The sequence below is a fragment of the Dipodomys ordii genome, unplaced genomic scaffold (genome assembly GCF_000151885.1).
Source record: "Dipodomys ordii isolate 6190 unplaced genomic scaffold, Dord_2.0 Scaffold141, whole genome shotgun sequence".
NCBI classification, from domain to species: Eukaryota; Metazoa; Chordata; class Mammalia; order Rodentia; family Heteromyidae; genus Dipodomys; species Dipodomys ordii.
Genome location: NW_012267357.1, coordinates 354,055 through 373,045, shown reverse-complemented (window position 1 = coordinate 373,045; position 18,991 = coordinate 354,055). Strand labels below are relative to the sequence as shown.

The following is an 18,991-nucleotide window of genomic DNA, read 5'->3' as shown; positions in this document are numbered from 1 at the left end:
CTGGGAAGGTGGCTCAGTGGTAGAGCGCTTGCCTTGCATGCATGGCAGTTCGATTCCTCAGCACCACATAAGCAAAAAGAAAAAAGCCAGAAGTGGCGCTGTGACTCAAGTGGTAGAGCGCTAGCCTTGAGCTGAAGAGCTGAGGGACAGTGCCCAGGCCCAGAGTTCAGGCCCCACGACTGGACCCAAAAAAAAGCTCCAAGATCAGCAAAAGACAAAATAAAAAAAATCATGATAGCCACACAACAAAAGAATATACTTATATTCTTTTGCTTTTGAATATACTTATATTCTTTTGCTATGAAGACATAGTTAACTCTTTTCAGAAAACACTACAAGAGAGATTTTTTTTTCCCCATCACAGCACTAACCTATCCTGAGGAAAAAAATCACCAACCTGTTTCCACAGTGTCATGTAATTGATGACCCACTTTAACTTCCACCATCTGTCTTTGTCCTCTTCCATCCTGGTCCTGTGTCTCCTTCAGTCTCAAACTTTCCTCAGACATTCTGTTTCAGAGTACAGATGACCCCATCTCAAGTCATCTCTTCCTGACCAGTTCCTTTAAAGACACTCAGCATCGTGACCCCTCATCAGAGGGACACAAAGTCCACTGAAGCCCACCAAGTTGTCACCATTGTTGGTGACAATTTGGTGATAGAGTCACATTGGTGCCAGACTGCCCTGAACACACACAGATTCACTTTCCCACTATTGGAAATGACTGGGAGAGCCAGGTGCCACTAGCTCATGCCTGTAATCCTAGCTACTCTGGAGGTTGATATCTGAGGATCATGGTCCAAAGCCTGCTTGGGCAGAAAAGTGTCTATGAGACCCTTACCTCCAAAACATGGTGGTGCTGGGGCTCGAGGTGGTAGAGCACTAGCCTTGAGTGAAAAGGCTCAGAGACAGTGCCCAGGCTGTGAGTTCAAGCCCCAGAACCAACCAAAAACAATACAAAAAAGAGCAAAACAACAAAATGATTAGGAGGAGATAGGGTAAGATTATGTCAATGTTGTTTCTCATCCCATCTCCCCTGGGAGTCTTAGATGGCTCTCACCTGAGCCACTCCTTCCTGACAACTGCTAGAACAGACTCAGTTCATGGCCTTGGGTCTCTGGAAATCTCTAATGCTTCTTCTCTGTAGAGCCCACAGAGTGAGAACTGTCAATAAGTTGAAGTCCTCTCAGAGAAGACTGACCTTCCTGAGACTCCCTAGCACTTCCCAGGACAAGCCAACCTCACTAGACAAAAGTATGAAATCTGACTGACAGGAAGGACTGACAGGATTAAAAAGCACATCTTTTCCATTCATAACCTCTGCAATTAACTAGCCTTTGTAGTGTGAAAGGCTGACTTTGGGTTTATTTTTTAGTTCACTTTGAGGCAGAGTCTCTTGCTTCGCAGCCTCCTGGGTCCTAAGATCGTAAGAGTATACCTCCAGCAAAATTTTGATTAAGCTATTTATTTATTTTGGCACCACTTTATGGATTTGAACCTCAGGGCCTGGTCTCTGACCCTGAGCTTTTTTGCTTAAGGCTATTGCTCTACCACTTGAGTCATAGCCCCACTTCCAGCTTTTTGATGCTTAATTGGGGAGGAGTCTCAGACTTTCCTGCCTAGGCTAGCTTTAAACCAAAAATCCCTAGATCTCAGCCTCCGGAGTGGCTGGGATTACAGGTGTGAGCCGCTGGAGCCTGTCTTCTTTGTTGGGTTTTACAGGCCTGTCTTTACTAGAACTTCCTAGTGGGTGTAAACAGGGTGTGTCCTTGGGATTAAGCCACTCACCTGATCCTCCACTATGTAAAATGCAGGCTCTGTCCTGGGAGAGTAAGAAGAACCTTCCCTAAGAATCTGGAGATCCTAGCTTCCCCAACTGCCAGGATCTGGTGAGCAAATTTCTTTCCCTGAAGGGCCTGACCTGGTTTTGAAAATGCAGCACTCCTTCCCCTCCAGGCCCTCTCCCTTCTCTTCCTCTACCCCCCTCCTCCTCTCCTCCTTTTCCTCTGGTGATGGGGGGGGGCTCCAGTAGAACTACACCCCCATCTTTGGAACTGAATTTGCTAATGAGAGCCATAAATTACATCTCACTGTAGAGAGACTATGGGCTGGCTAACTGTATAACAGGCTGTGCTGACGTAGAATCTCTGTGGGCTTGAAATTTGCACCCAGTATTCCCACGGGGAAGCCTTTCTTTACCTTAAAATTCAGAATTTGAGGGAGAAGGCAAGTGAGAAAGCTGAGTGTCAGTGGCTCATGCCTATAACTCTAGCTATTCATGGAGCAGAGATCTGACCATGGAAGTTCCAAATCTGCCCACTGTGACTCTTATCTCCAACTAATTAGCAAAAATCTGGTAGTGGAGTTGTGGCTCAAGTGGTAGAGTGCCAGTCTTGAGTGAAAAAGCTAAGCAAGAATTCAAGGCCTAAGCTCTGGTACTGGCAGGAAGGGAGGGAGGGAGAGATGGAGAAAAAGAAAGAAAAAAACCTACAGCTGTCCTTCCTTATCCATACATTCCATATCTAAGGGTTTGATCAAATTTGGATTGAAAACATTTGTAGAGAATTGCATCTGTGTTGACCACTTACAGACTTCTGTCTTCACCACGTAACGCACAGCGTGTACATCATGCTAGTCTTTCAGCTCATCTAGGGATGGCTGTGTATATAAGATGAGCAGATGGGGCTGGGAAGGTGGCTCAGTGGTAGAGTGTTTGCCTTGCATGCATGAGGCCCTGGGTTCGATTCCTCAGCACCACATAAGCAGAAAAAAAAAGCCGGAAGTGGTGCTATGGAGCTGAAGAGCTGAGGGACAGCGCCCAGGCCCAGAGTTCAGGCCCCACGACTGGACCCAAAAAAAAATTAAAAAAAAAAAAAAAAAGATGAGCAGAGCTTTTGACAACGCTGTGAAGTTTCTGTAAATAACTTGATAGTCATCAAATTTTGTTCTTTCAGGGCTCCAGGAACTGATCGGTTAGGAAACCCAGCAGAGGGTGGACTAGACAGCCAAGTTAGAAAAATAGCCTGAGGAGCTTCTATCAAGAGATCTGGGAGGGTCTGGAGGCCAATTTAAATAGGATTTTAAAGATATTGTTATTTAAACTGAGGCTGGAGTTGAAGAAGCTAGTGTCAGAAGATTCTTCAGCTTAAAAAGTCAGAGATGGGATTTATCATTGTACATGCTTGTATGTGCATATCAATACTGGAACTTGCACTCAGGGCCACAAGGTATTGTTGGTTTGTTTTTTTCACTTGAGCCACATTCCACTTCCTACTTTTTTTTTGGAGGGGGGGGTCCGGTTGTGGGGCCTGAACTCTGGGCCTGGGCGCTGTCCCTCAGCTCTTCAGCTCAAGGCTAGCACTCTACCATTTGAGCCACAGTGCAACTTCCAGCTTTTATTCTTTTTGCTTATGTGGTGCTGAGGAATCGAACCCAGGGCCTCATGCATGCAAGGCAAGCGCTCTACCACTGAGCCACCTTCCCAGCCCCTCCACTGCCTACTTTTTGCTGGTACTTAGGAGACAAGAGTCTCTTGGCTTTGGCTGGCTGGCTAGCCTGGAGCCTTGAATGTCAGATCTCATCCCGCCGAGAAGCTGGGATTACAGGTGGGAGCCACCAGCACCTGGCTCTTCTTAGCCTTTGTGAAGCGGGAGTTTTTGCTTCCCCAGGCCATTCACCCTTGGCACGATGCGGTGGTTGGCTGATCCCAGAAAGTTTTGGGGAGCATGACCCAGCTTCCTGTTTCTTTCCTCAGATTTTCCTTTATTTTCGGAGTTCAGATTGTGTCTGGGGGACAAGGAGAGGGGAAATGGACAGTTATGACCATGCCACGGTGACCCCAAAGGTATGTACCAGGATCTGACCCCATCTCTGTGACCCCAGAATCCCATGTTGCCAGTCCCCCACTGCCCATGCTCAGGTCCCACAGAGGCCGTGTCTGCAGCCCCTGGTTAGGGCCTTTGAGGAGGTGCCTGCCATCCCTGTTTTGCACAGGTGGGAGATAAGGGAGCATGGATGCCCAGGGGCTGGCTCAGGGGTCCCTGGGGCCCCAGGTGAGTCTAGTCAGGCCTTGGTCTCAGGTGCTTCAGTGGTGGAGGGCCAGGACGGAGAGGACAAACAAGCTGCAATCTGGGGCCTAAGGGCAGTGTTGGCTAGCTCTGCCACCATAATGAGTGTTGAGACAGTTGTTGACAGGGAATAGGGGTTTGGCTTGGGTCAGTTTGGGAGGGTTCCAGTCCATGATCAGGTGACCCTATTGCTATTCGGGTCAACACATGGAAGGAAAACATGGGATAGCTAGCCTTCCCCCTTCCCTCCTCACTTCCTGGTCAGGAGGCAGAGAAAAAAGAAAGAGAGCAGGGACCCAGAGCCCCTTCAGGAGTGGCCCCCAAGGGCCCATGATCTCATTAGGCTCTATTGTCTCCTAATAGCACTAACCTCTGGGAACATACCTGGGGCAGACTATGTGCGTGCGCACATGCGCATGTGTATGTGCATCTGTGCTACATGTATGTGTATGGGTGTGCCAGTATTGGGGCTTGAACTTTGGGACGTGTGCTCTTACTTAGTTTTTTTGCTCAAACCCGGCTCTCTGCCACTTGAGCCAAACTTCCACTTTGGTTTCTTGCTGGTGAGCTGGAAATGATTTATATAGATAGATTTGACTGCTAGTCTGGCCTCCAACTGTGAACCTCAGATCTCAGCCTCTTCAGTAGTTAGGATTACAGGTGTGAGCTACTAACACCTGGCTAGAATAGTGGACTTTGTATCAGATTTTGTTGTTGTTATTGTTGGTCATGGAGCTTGAACTCTGGGCCTGGGCTCTGTCCCTGAACTCTGAGCCACAGCACCACTTCTGATTTTCTGGTGATTAGTTGGAGAGAAGAGTCTCATGACTTTTCCTGGGCTGGCCTTGAACTGTTATCTTCTGATCTCAATCTCCTGATTATAGGATTATAGGTATGAGCCACTAGTAATATGTACTTTTTTCTTTTTTTGGTAATAGTGGGTTTTAAACTCTGGTCCTGGGATTGCAGGGCAGATGTTTTATTGCCCCATCCTTTTTTGCTCTTAGTGTTTTTCACATAAGCCTCATGGGTTTTTGTTGCTGTTGGTTGTTGTTTGTGTGCAGGTGTGTTTTCTCAATCAGTAGTGGGGCTTGAACTCAGGACTTGGGCACTGTCCCTGAGCTTTTTCACTGAAGACTAATACTCTACCACTTTGCTAAGTAGCTAGGATTACAGGTATGAGCCACTGGCACCTGGCTAAGCCTTAGGTTTTTCCCCTGGGCTTGCCTTGGCGCATGATCTTGTATGTGGCTGGGATTACAGATATAGATTGCCATGCTCAGCCCATCTTTAATTTTTATTTAGTGGGGTATTTCTGCACATGACACACTTTTCATTTTTGCTTGTTTTAATTATCCCACGTTCTCAAGAGTTTATCAGACCATCTCATAGGTGAGATCTATGAGTTTCATATTGAGGATTTTGTGTGTGTGTAGGTGCTGGTATTGGGGCTTGAACTCAGCCTGGCACTCACTTGACTTTTGCTCTAGGCTGTGCTCTACCACTCAAGCCACACCTACTTCCCATATTGAAGGAAATTATGCCCCATGCCACAGTCGATACATGGGAATGGAGTATCCTGGATAATCTTCCTACTGGTTCATCTGCAGATTTAATCCTCCCATTGGTTAATCTGTAGAACTAATTTAAATTGTTGAGAAATAGAATTTATCTACAAACTCCTAAGTATAGAATTTGTAACCACTGGGGAGAATTTGCATTTCATTACAGAATGGTTAAGGTGGTTAGTATTCTTCCCCACTTGCTGTTCTTTTTTATTTTTATATTGTTGGTTATGAGACTTGAACTCAGGGCCTGGGTATTGTTGTCCCTGAGCTTTTTTGCTCAAGGCTAGTTCTTTGAGCCACAGCTCCACTTCTGTCTTTTTGTTGGCTAATTGGAGATAAGAGTCTCATGGCCTTTCCTATCTAGGGTGGCTTCAAACCTCGATCCTCAGATCTCAGTAGTTAGGACTATAAGCTTGAGCCACCAGTGCTTAGCACTTGCTGTTTTTTTTACAGTGAGGTTACTCAGAGTGTATTCAGGAGAAACAACTTGCTGGACCTCAATGGGCTTTGCAGCTGTCATCCTAACTACTTGGGAAGTTGAGATAAGAAAGATTTAGTTTTGAGGCTGGCTTGAGCAGAAAAGTTCACTAGATCCCATCTCAACTATGTCATCCCAACTATGGTGGGATGACATAGGATTGTGGTCTAGGCCAGCTCAGGCAGAAGGTGAGACATTATCTAACAAATAACCAAAGGTAAAAGGACTAGAGGCATGGCTCAGGTTGTTGAGTACCCGTCTTGCAAGTACTGAGTTTAAATGCTAGTACTGCCAAAAAAGAAAAACTGAGCTGTTCTTAGTAGTGCCTTCCAGGACTCAGGCTTGGGGAAGCACTTGGGAATGACGTTGGCTGAATCATGAAGACTGCTGTGTTTCTAGGAGGCATTCACTTTCCAGGATGTGGCTGTGGACTTCACGGAGGAGGAGTGGGCCATGCTGGATGCATCCCAGAGAAAGCTGCACCGAGATGTGATGTGGGAGAGCATCAGCCACCTGTTGGCTGTGGGTGAGTCTGCACCTGTCACTTCTGTCCCCTCTCCTGGAGTCACATCAAACTGGAGGCAATTTGGTTATTTACTTTGGATTTTGTCATTCCATAAGGATGTAAATTTCCTCGCTACATATTTCTGTCTTTCTTTATTCTGAGTAGAGGTGGTATTGGGATTTGAACTCAGAGCCTTGTGGGATAGCAGGCATATACTACCATGCCTAGTTCTTTTCATTGAGAGGAGGTCTATATAAACTCTGTGTGTGTGTGTGTGTGTGTGTGTGTGCGTGTGTGTGTGTGTGTGTGTGTGTGTGTTGGTACTTGATACTTGAACTCAGGGCTTTTTTGTTCAAGGCTGGTACTTTACCACTTGGGCCACAGCTTCCCTTCAGCTTTTTGGTTAATTGGAGACAAGAGTTTCACAGACAAGTTTCTGCTCAGGTTGGCTTTGAACCACAATCCTAAAACCCCAGCCTCCTGAGTAGCTGGGATTACAGGTATAAATCACTGGTGCCCAGCTCTTGTAAACTTCTATGCTGGCCTAGAACTAGAGTCCTCCAGATCTCGGCCTCCTGAGGAGCTAGGATTATAGGTATAAGTGTATATCTTTCTTTATACATCATGTCTAACACCCAGAAGAGTGCTGGATACTCAGTAAGTATTTGTGAAATGGAAGAACAAATGTATTAAGCATTTATAAAGCAAGGAGTATGCTCTGAAGATCCGGGTGCCACAGCTGTGACCATAGCTGATTTTGTCTTCTGAAATAGGTCATAATGATTGTTCCAGCCACTATGGAAACTGAAGGAAAGAAATGAGGATCCTGAAGTCTTTGACCTTGTAGTAAATACTTGCTCCCTCCATGCTGGGTAAAGGAGCACAATGTCTCTGGTGAACTAGATATGCTTCCAGGCATTGGCTTTTAGTGTTCAAATTGCTCCTCCTTCTGGGTCAGAGTCAAGGCTCACACATAGAAATCTGTGTGCAGTTCAGAAAACATAGATTTTTATTTTTGTATAAACAGGTGTTGATCTCTGTGAATCAGATGTGCTTTCCCAGTTAGAACTTCGAGAGATGTGGAGAGAAAGAAGAGAATTTCTCAGAGCCCTGAAGCCAGGTGAGTTCTTGGCACCCCAGAAGTATATATAAAGAAAATCCAAGTTGGAACACATGTATAAGATTATTTCTTTGTTGCTTTGTATGTCCCTTCCCCACAGTATAACCCCTACTTTCACTGTATTTGATGTCAGTATAATTTGTGGAGGGGGAAGGGGAAAAACAAATTGTTTAAATAGGGATACAGGTGGACCCATTGCAACAATGAGATGTACAAGTCGTTATGTCGAAAACGAACTTTACAACTTTGGTGCAGGGTCGGGGGGGGCAGGGGATGGGAAGGGGAAACAAAGGAGGAGGCTATAATGCTTGATAAGAAATGTACTCATTATCTTGCCCATGTAATTGTAAGCCCTCTGTACAGTATTTTCACAATTAAAAAAAAAAAGAAAATCCAAGTTGGGGAGGGAAGAGGACAACAGTCTTTCTTTTCTTTAGTGGTATTTGGGTTTGAACTCAGAATCATGCACTAGCTAGACAAGTAGTTGAGCTATGCCCCAAGCCCTTTGTGTGTTAGTGACTTTTGAGATATGGTCTCTTTGTCTAGGCCTGGCCTTGAACCTTGATTCTTGTAGTTCAGATTACACACATGAGCTACTGTACCAAGCTTGTTGGTGGAGACAAGGTATTTTTCTCCAAGCTTGCCTTGAATTTTTAATCTCCTCAGTCTCTTTCTCCCAAGTAGCTAAGATTACAGGTGTGTGCCACCATGCACAATTTTTTTTTGTTGGTTGTGGGATCTGAACTTGGCCTGGGCGCTATCCCTCAGCTCTTCAGCTCAAGGCTAGCAGTCTACCATTTGAGTACAGCACCACTTCCAGTTCTCTGGTAGTTTATTGGAGATAAGAGTGTCATGGACTTTCCTGCCCGAGCTGGCTTTGAACCACAATCCTCAGATCTCAGCCTCCTGAGTAGCTAGGATTACAGGCGTGAGCCAAGAGCACCTGACAAAAATTTATGGGGCTGGGAAGGTGGCTCAGTGGTCGAATGCTTGCCTTGCATGCATGAGGCCCTGGGTTTGATTCCTCAGCACCACATAAGCAAAAAAGAAAAAAGCCGGAAGTGGTGCTGTGGCTCAAGTGGTAGAGTGCTAGCCTTGAGCTGAATAGCTGAGAGACAGTGCCCAGGCCCAGAGTTCAGGTCCCCCAACTAGAACCCCCCCAAAAAAATTATGTATGTATCTTTAATCACTTGAGCCAAAGCACCACTTCTGCCTTTTTCTGCTTATGTGGTGCTGAGGAATTGAACCCAGGGCCTCATGCATGCAAGGCAAGCACTCTACCACTAAGCCACCTTCCCAGCTCCACCATGCACAATTCTCACGGTATCTTTTCTTAACAATTTCATACATAGAAAGTGAACTTCAAAAGCATGTAATACCACCTACTCAGGCCATCCTCAAGAAGGTACAACCTGATTTCCAATCAATGGTAAGTCTCAAGGGAGTCTGCCTGGTTTGGGGGTCAGTTAAGAACTCATAATAATCACTTGACTGAAGCAAACTTGAGCTGAGTGCTGGGGACTCAAGATTTTTAGCTTTGCCTTCAAATCATTCAAATTTTGTAGTAAAATTGGTGAAACATTTAAAACTTACCTTTTATTATTATTATCATGATTATTATTGTTTAGGCCACATTTTGAGGCTGGAACTCCAGGCCTGGAGTCTATCCCTTAGCTTTTTCACTCAAGGTTAGCCCTATAGCATTTGAGCCACAACTCTGTGTTCAGCTTTTTGGTGCTTAACTGGAGATAAGAATCTTTGGGATTTGTCTGCCCAGGCTGGATTCAAGCCAAGATCCTCAGGGCTCAGCCTCCTGAATAGTATGGATTACAGGTATGAACTACCTGCTCTGCTCAGACTTATTGTTAAAATGACAGTTGTTGAAACATAGCTGTGTCTGTGACAAACTGTGCAAGTGAGAACCAGCCCAGTAGGACATCTGTGTGGGAGGATGCATCTGGCATAGGAGGCTTAGATTGAGGCCCCAGAGCAACCAGAAGTCACAAACAGAGACTTGAGTGAATGAATGTGTTGGAGAAATCCTCTAATAGCTTCTCTCTTCCTTACCAGTCACAGAACTTCAACCTTGACAGGGAGCCCTTCATATGTAATGACTCCATGGTAGATTCTGCATGCAAGTCAACTTTCCAGGTATTCACTGAGCCAAGGAAGAAACCTTATCTTTGCAATCACTGTGGACAAGGCTTCAGGTATTACTCATCAGTTAATCGCCATAAGCAGATTCATACTGGGGAGAAACCCTACACATGTCAGTGGTGTGGGGCTGCCTTTAGACAGAGTAGCAATCTTAGACGTCATGAGAGAACTCACACAGGAGAGAAGCCCTACAAGTGTGGAGATTGTGGAAAAGCCTTCAGCCGGAGCACTCTCCTATATAGCCACAGAAAGACCCATGTTGAGAAGAAGCCTTGCCAGAGTAGTGAATGCGGCCAAACCACTGTTCGGAGAACTAACCTTGGCTCCAATCCAACCTCTCGCCCAAGGAACAAACCCTATGTCTGCAGGCTCTGTGGCCAGACTTTCAGCCAGCAATCATCTCTTTACCGGCATGGACGTGTGCACACTGCTGGGAAACAGCACGTATGTCAGCAATGCAATAAAGCATTTGCTCAAAGCTATGACCTCAGACAACACGAGAGAATTCACACAGGAGAGAAACCCTACAAATGCAATGTGTGTGGTCGAGCCTTCCGGCGCAGTGCTCATGTCTATGTCCATCAGAGAACTCACACAGGGGAGAAGCCCTACCGCTGTAATCAGTGTGGGGCAGCCTTCAGTCAGAATTGTCACTTACACAAACATCAGAGAACTCACACAGTACAATCTTCACATCCCTAAGCAGCCAAGAACATCACTCTTCCAAACACTAGAGGGCACTGGCTCCTGGAAACTCATCACTTTCCCCCCATCCCAGCCCAGTCTCTGTCTGTGATCATGGTTGGAGATACATCCTAAGCAGGTTTGTCATCCATGATGCAGGGAAGGAAGCAGGCCAAGCTTCCTTGGGAAGAGAAGGCCTCTTGGGTCGTCACTGAATATTCCATGCTGTAGAAGTGGAGTGAAAGGCCTGTGAAAATGCCATGACATACTGGGCAACAGGTGTAGGACTTGTGATAGGAGCTATCATAGTGGGAGTGGCATGTCTGTGGGGGAGGAAGGGAAGTGTCACTGATCAATTATTTGTTCCACAGTGGACATAGAAAGGTTCTTGGAGGAGCCCCCAGATCGAATGTCTGAAGTGGCATGTGGCCTGGCACTTACTTTAGAAAATCTGGGGAATTCCTCTGTCCCGAAAAATGTGACTATTGAGATAAGAATTCAGACTTTTTGGCTAGGTGCTGGTGGCTCATGCTTTTAACCCTAGCAACTCAAAAGGCTGAGTTCTGAGGATAGGGGTTCAAAGCCAACCTGAGCAAGAAAGTCTGAGACGCTTAGGTCCAGTTAACAACCAGAAAATTGGAAGTGGAGCTGTGGCTCAAAGGGGTAACAGTGTCCAGGCCCTGATTTCAAGCCCCACGACTGACCCCTGCCCCCCCAAACAAATTCAGACTTCTTTTCTTTTTTGTCTTGCTTGTTAATTTATCTGTCTTTGGGAGAGTAAGAGGAGGCACAGAAATGGAGGGACAAAGGATGAACAAATGCAACAGTATTACTCACTAGATAGTGTTGAAAATGAACCATACACCTTATAGGTAGGGATGGGAGGGAAAAAGTGGAAGAGGGAGGGAGGGGATCAAAAGAAATGTAATCATTGCAGACTTATGTAATCCCCTCTGTATGTCACCTTTATGAAAACAAATGTTTTAAAAAAGAATTTAGAGTTTGTCAAAGACTGAGTAATGTAAAGCATAAAGATAGAGAATGTTCATAGATATCTGAATACAGTTCTTGGAAAGAAGTGTCAAGAAACAAAGCAAAAATACTTTGCTAGGTCCATGTTCATAAATAAGTCGGCACTTAACAGCTGTTTCTGAGAAACCTGTGGAATGGAAATTTGTCTTTCAAAAACAAAACAAAAGGTAGGCATCAATGACTAATCCCAATGCTCTGGAGGCTAAGGCAAGAGGATTACTATTTGAGGCTAGCTTTGGTTACTATCTCAAAAAGCTAAACTAACTCCCCCTCCCCGCAAAAAAAAAATCCACAAAGCATTGTGCTGAGTAAGAATGGGTCAGTTTTCCTTTGATATTTGTTACTGCTAACCAGGGAGTCACTATTTTTGTGAAGTTATGGACATAATTACAGAACCTGTGACCCATCAGAAAATAAAACCTTGAAGGGTACCCCAGAAATGTGGAACACACTAGAATGTGTACTAAGGGTCGTATTACTGGTCTAATGTTAATGGCAAGTTGAATGTATATAAGGGTATATATGTATATAATTTGTGAATAAACTGATGTTTCATTAGTTTCCTTTATTATTTTCATTTGCTCTATCTCTAATACAAATAAGGAGAGTAAGGATTAATTTAATCTCTTAAGGGAAAATGTGATTCCCAGAACAGGCTGAAGGAGGCAACTAAGTTACCTTTTTTTAACTGGTCAGCAAAATTGCAATTATTCATGTTTACTGGTGATTTTCAGTATATCAGAGTTGAATTGTTACGGGGATTAAGTTGTACATGACCCGATGTCCTCATCATCTACATTCCAGTTGGCTGAATTTGATCAAAGTATATGCATATGCATACATGTACATATTATAACAAGGTATTTTGCCTAACTTATGCAAAATCTAGAAGTGTCACTCAAATGCTAGCACACCTGCCTAGCAAGCACAAGACCCTGAGTGCAAACCCCAGTACTGTATTAAAAAAAAAAAAGTCAGCTGGGAATTAGTGAATCATACAAGTAATCCTAGTTTCTCAGGAGTCTTAAGATTTGAGGATGGGGCTGGGAAGGTGGCTCAGTGGTAGAGCACTTGCCTTGCATGCTCGAGGCCCTGGGTTCGATTCCTCAGCACCACATAAGAAAAAAGCTGGAAGTGGCGCTGTGGTTCAAGTGGTAGAGTGCTAGCCTTGAGCTGAAGAGCTGAGGGACAGTGCCCAGGCCCAGAGTTCAGGCCCCACGACCGGACCCCCCCCAAAAAATTTGAGGATTGAATATCAAAGTCAACCTAGGTAAACAAAAACCAGAAGTGGAGGTGTGACTCAATTCGTAAAAGTGTCAGCCTTGAGCAAATAGCCAGGGACACAAGTCTCTGAGTTTGTCCCAGTACCAGCATAAACACACTAAATCAAGATATTTATGTAAATTAAAACATTTGACCAGTATAACAAGCCTAAGGAATAGCTGCTGCAGTAGCAGCCTCTGAAGACCACCAGCAATGATGGTGGTAGGTTCTAAAATAAGGTTCTATAGCTTACAACTCTCTCTTTTAAGGAATGGAGACATCTGGAGGTGTTTGTGGTTGGTGATGGGTGGTGCCCTGGGGACCATATCTCAGATGCCTTCTTTTATCTCAGAAGCAATGACAAATCTGCCAGGATAGCAATAATTGCACATCTGGTGTCTTTGTATTCTCACCAAGCTCATTGAGAATAAAGGAAACCAGTTTACCTTTACTCAGAGGAGGTTTATTTCAAGTGCAAAATTCACTAAACGTTTAAATGATTCATGAAGCTAGCTTAACTACAGACCCTTTTCTGTTCTGTGCTGTGGTCTGCAAAGTTACTATAAAGGCCTAAGAGGAAATTTAAATTTGCTGTATGCTCTCTGTTGAATACACTCAGCAGAACTCTGGGAACTAGAAGCCTCACAGAGAAGAGTGCATGGAATCCACTTTCTCCTCAATTCCTGGGCTGGGAACTCTGCCAGGTCCTGATTGCACACAGAAAGCCCAGGGGTGGAAGGACAGAACCCAGGATCCTTCTCTCACTAAAAAGACCTTCTCCTAGACTGGCCTCAGCATTAGTGCCTTTGCTAGCTGCATCTGGCTTCTTGCACTGGATGCAATGGCCATCTGGGCTGTGCTTCATGGGTTCCTCCCATTTGCAGGCCTTCTGCACTGGGTGAACTGCAAGAGGAAGAGGTTGGGATGGGAGAAGATCCTATAGTAGCACATTCCTGTAGTTCCTGCTGCCTCTGGTGACAGCCTGTTCCTCCAGAGGCAGTAGTCTGTCCACCAGCTGCACATCTGCTTCCTGGGCCTGAGATGTGCAGCCATCCCTCCCATGGTCCAGGCATTGTCCCTGGGGCAGGCAGGGCGTCTATGGGCAGAGGGAGCAGATCTGAGCAGCTTTGCACCTTGAGTGTCACCACACTGATTGGTGCCGGACTCAGTTGGGAACACAACTCAGAAAAATTCACCCAGAGGCAGGACTTGGAACCCTCCCCTGCCCTCGCCCTCCCCTCCCCTCCCTTCCTCTGCCCTTCCTTTACCAAACATCACCAAGGTTGTGTAGTGGTGTGAGGGTGACACACAAGCACACTCACCTCCTAGTGTTGTCCAAATAGCAAATCTAGCCCACTTAAGTAGGGACATAAGAATTAAAACAAAGCCCAGAGCTGGTGGGTCATGCTTGTAATCCTAGCAACTCAGGAAGCTGAGACCTAAGGATCAAGGTTTCAATTCACCTGGGGCAGACAAATCCAAGAGCATCTTATCTCTAGTTAACAGCAAAAAGCCAGAAGTGGAGATGATAGTGCTCAAATGGTAGAGAGCCAGCCTCGAGGAGAAAAAGCTAAGCAAGAATGCAAGGCTCTGAGTGCAAGGCCTTAGTGTGCAGGTAAACACACAGGAATGAGATAAAACACCCACTATCTGACCATACTTAAAGGTGTTGTTGGGGTGGGGTTAGGTAAAAATAGCAAATAGACCAAGAGGTTAATATTCCTAGTTAATATTGATCAAGCCTCTGAAAGCCTTGTCAAGGTGGAAAGCTCTCTTGACTGACTGCACTCAGAACTACCCTGTGGCTCCTATGGTTCCTATCTTCCTCATAGGGCTGCCAGGCTATTTGTAACCACTGGAAACAAAGAGGAAGGAAATATAAGTTGCTTTCCTGTTTGCACCACTGCTGTGCTCTTTGATTGGTGTTTCTGGATGGGTGGAGTCAATGGAACTCCCTGCCTGGAACTTCCCCCTAGCTCTAGCAACACCCCCTTTTTTGTCCTTTCCTTCCTTCCTTCCTTGCTTCCTTCCTTCCTTGCTTGCTTGCTTCCTTCCTTCCTCCCTCCTTCCCTCCCTCCCTTCCTTCTTTTCTTTTTTCTGTCCTTTGGCTTTTCCAACTCAAAGCTGGTGCTTTCCCACTTGAGCCACAGCTCCACTTCTGGCTTTTTGGTGGGTACTTGGAGATAAGCATATCTAGGACTTTCCCACCCAAGCTAGCTTTGAACCTGGATCTTAGATCTCAGCCTCCTGAGTAGCTAGGATTACAGGCAGGACCTGGTATCATCCTCTTTTAATCCCCTAAGAAAATAACTAATGATCAGGCCACTTTTTGTTCTGTTTCTGTTTTCTTCAGCCCTTTCTGCCTACATAGCTGACCTCTGACCTCCTCTGACTGGCTATTCAGAGCTCTCATTGTTTATAGAATGAGTTGCTGCCTGCTCTAGACTCATGAGTGAAAGCCAATTAGATCTTAAAGCTAAATTTGAAATTTGGGGTCCCACAAGTTAAGGCTGGCCACTTACAAAGATGTATCATGGTGAAGGGTAGAGAAAAGAGACTTACTATGTGATAGCTTCAGGAAGAGACAAAGCACTTCAACCCATCCTGTACCATCTTCAGGATATAGACAGGAGCTTTAGGGTGAAATACACAATGAATTGGAGCAGGGATGTGAGGTACCCAGAGTTAAACCATCACAAGTGTGGCCTGGCTTAGACATTCTTTGGGTCCTGGTTTGGGGAGGGGTTCTGGAGAAACCTTCATTTGAGGAGAGCAGTCTAGTTATTACCTGTGGGTGCTCTTTTCCTAAGAAGCTCTGTTTTTGTTCTTGGGAGCAGTTTTCTCCTTCCATCCCTGGAATCCAGGATTCTAAGACAGCTGTAAAATGAATGGCTCAGAGTACAGACAAATACAAAATGGAGGCTGGCATGTCAAGCTTTTCTCTTGCTTCTAGTTAATTTTGGGGGCCAAATAGAAAGTAAGTGCTTTTCAGCAAAAGCAGGGTAAGTACATGTTATAAGAGTAGTTGTTGGTTGGATAGGACCAGTGGTTTTTATTACTATTTGTCATTAATATGAATATTTGTTAATATTAAGTTATGGAGGTCTTAATGAAAGAAGCATAACATTAAGGCTGAAGCCTTAAGTCTCTCTCTCTCTCCCTCTCTTCCCCCCTTCCCCCTCTCTCTCTCACTCTCTCTTTGACAGTTATAGGACTTGAACTCAGGGTCTGGGTGCTGTCTCTGAGCTCTTTGAGCCACAGTGCCACTTCCAATTTTCCAGTGGTTAATTGGAGATAAGAGTCCCACAGTGACTCTTCTGCCCATACTGGCTTCGAACTGTGATCCTCAGATCTCAGCCTCCTGAGTAGTTAGGATTTCACACATGAGCCACCAGTGCCTGGCTTAAGTCTCTTTAATAACAGACAAAATTGATGGAGATGCAGTAGAAATAATGAATTATTTTGAATTTTGAGACCCTGTGTTATAAGATCGCCAATTCAAGTTAACCTAACCTACTCCATCTTATAGAGGACGCCATTTTATTTGGCAGGAAGTCTTTCTTACTTTATTTGGAAGAAATTGTTCTTCTGAACTCAAGCAGAACCCTGCCTGTGTTGATATTTTATTCCTGGAAAGGATTGTACAGCTGACAACCACCTTGGCAAAAACACCGAGAAACTAACCATCTCAGCAGCTTCCCTCAGCAGCTTACAGGACAAAAACTCCAAACGTCAGCAGTACGTTTCTTCTACATTTTAAATGCTTAGAAATTTCCACCCTCATCCCACTGGGGCCAGCATTGCTTCGGATATATGCCCTTTCCCTCTCCTGTAAAGAGAGTAGAGGAAGAACTTTACTATCTTTCTTTTCCTTCCTTTCCTTTCCTTTCTTTCCTTTCCTTCCTTCCTTTCTTCCTTCTTTCCTTCCCTCCTTCCTTCCTTCCCTCCTTCCTTCCTTCCTTCCTTTCCTCCCTTCTTCCTTCCTTTCTTTCTTCCTTTCTCTCTCTTTTTATTTTTCTTTTCTTTCCCTTCCTCCCCTTCCCTTTCTTCCTTCCTTTCCCTTTCTCTCTTTCTATATATATTTCCCTCAGCTATTTTGGGGGGCTATTATTTGGGGCTATTTTTAATTATTTTTTTCCTGTAAAAAATAAATTTAGTTCATAGACTATTTAAAAATTTGGAACAAGTGCCAGGCCTTGAAGTCTTTGCTGCTCAGAAGGCCGAAATCTTTGCATCGTAGTTCTAAGCCAGTCCAAGCAGATGAACCAGAGATTCTGTTTGTTGTTGTTGTTGGTTGTGGGGTTTGGATTCAGGGCCTAAGGACTGTCCCTGAGCCTCTCTGTGCTCAAGGCTAGCACTCTACCACTTAAGCCACAGTGCCACTTATGGTTTTTGAGTGGTTAGGAGATAAGAGTCTCAGGGGAACTTTTCTGCCCTGCACTTTTCTGCTGGTTTTGAACTGAGATCCTTAGATCTCAGCCTCTCAAGTAACTAGGATTACAGGCTTGAACCACTGGCACCCGGCTCAGAAATCAATTAACCACCATGTAACCACTCCAATTAACCACTAAAAAAACAGAGTAGAGGTGGAGTAGACTATCAGTCTTGAGTGAAAAAGCTGAGGGATATTGCCTCGGCTTTGAGTTCAAGCCACATGCATGTGGGCATGCACGTGTGCGCGAGCGCGTGTGCACACACACACACACACACACACACACACACACACTTTGGTTTGCATTAAGGAGTTTGTAGGATGTCCAGTATAAGTCTAGAATATTAGAGCCAGAGAGATATTTATTCATGTACATGCTAATGTCAGGTGAGTTCAAGCGATAAAGAAGAGAAAGAACAGAAATTTCCACTGTGCCCCATGGGACAGCCCTGGTCAGAATGTCTGATACTTGCTCTGATTCACCACTAGCTGTCTCCCCTGGAGCCTTTGTGACAGCTAGGGCTGGGGCCTGTAACTGATACCTGTCTAGGGCTGCTCTCTCTGCCTGCCTGGTGCCCCAGGGTCTCTAATTCAGATCCTCACAACCTTCCTCTCCTCTCTTTCTTGCTGGGCAGAGATCTCACACTGTCACCGGTGGCTGATAAAAATATGCGAAGATTCCTTTTAGAGTAGGGATCCTCTGCTCAGAGTTTTGTCCCAGGTCCTTGACTTCAGTTACGGAATAAGAATTTCAAGAGGAGACACAATGGTAAGAGAATATGGCAGAGCTTTATGGAGCAAGTGCACAGAAACCAAAGACATGGTCTATTGAGCAGAGAAAGCATGGGTGCCTCAAGCAAGAAACCCTGAGCTATTTTGACACAGGGGGCGTTTATTGTTTGTTTTTTAAAGGTAGAGTTTGGGTTTGTTACAATTAATCATTCTTGTTATTACCACTGCTTTATCAATTGAGCCCAGAGAATTCAAAGTCTGCTCATTGTGACATAGATATTTAAGTATAGCGGCAAATGAAAGTTGGCTTCTACCAAGTGCTTTCCGAGGTGTCGGTGTCTCCTGCCTGTAATCCTAGCAACTCAGGAGGCTGAGTCTAAGGATCCTGATTCAAAGCCAGCCTGGGCAGACAAATACCAGAGACTCTCACTTCCAGTTAGTCAACCAAAAAGTTAGATGTGGAGGTATGGCTCAAGTGGTAGAGAGTCATCCTTGAGTGGAAAAGCTAAGTGGGAGTGGAAGGCCCCAAGTTCAAGTCTCAGCATGTGTGCATATGCGCACACACCCCTTATTCCCTTGGTCAGCGTTCATTTGGGTTACACACCCCAGGCCAGCATGAAAAACTCTGCCAACCTCCTACTCTGGTTCACTCTTTCTGCAGATGAAGTGCATAACCGTACCCTAAAAACCATTCCATTAAAATCTCCCAAGCCTGTGTGTCTGAAGGTGGGGTACACATTTCCATCTGCTCTCCTCTCGGGAGAGCACATTCCTGCAAGGGATTCTGGGAGATGTTAGACACTCTTCTACAATCAAAGTGGTCTCCATTCCCATAACACGCGGTCCCAACATGATCAAGGACACCACTCCCCAAACCACAAGGGTCCCCAAAAGCCAAGACCTCAGTCTGTGTCTGAGCAATTTCCATCTGTCTTACTTTGTCAAGGAAGAA

The 18,991-nt window shown here is 45.1% G+C and overlaps 1 protein-coding gene across 1 annotated transcript; it reads left to right on the top strand.

The window, feature by feature from the left end:
* The first annotated feature begins 3,809 nt into the window (after positions 1-3,809).
* Positions 3,810-10,598, top strand: LOC105997168 (zinc finger protein 239-like). Its single transcript, XM_013031500.1, has 5 exons — positions 3,810-3,845; positions 6,514-6,640; positions 7,647-7,739; positions 9,092-9,168; positions 9,810-10,598. The coding sequence occupies exons 1-5, from the start codon at positions 3,810-3,812 to the stop codon at positions 10,596-10,598; spliced, it is 1,122 nt and encodes a 373-aa protein (XP_012886954.1).
* The last annotated feature ends 8,393 nt before the right edge of the window (positions 10,599-18,991 follow it).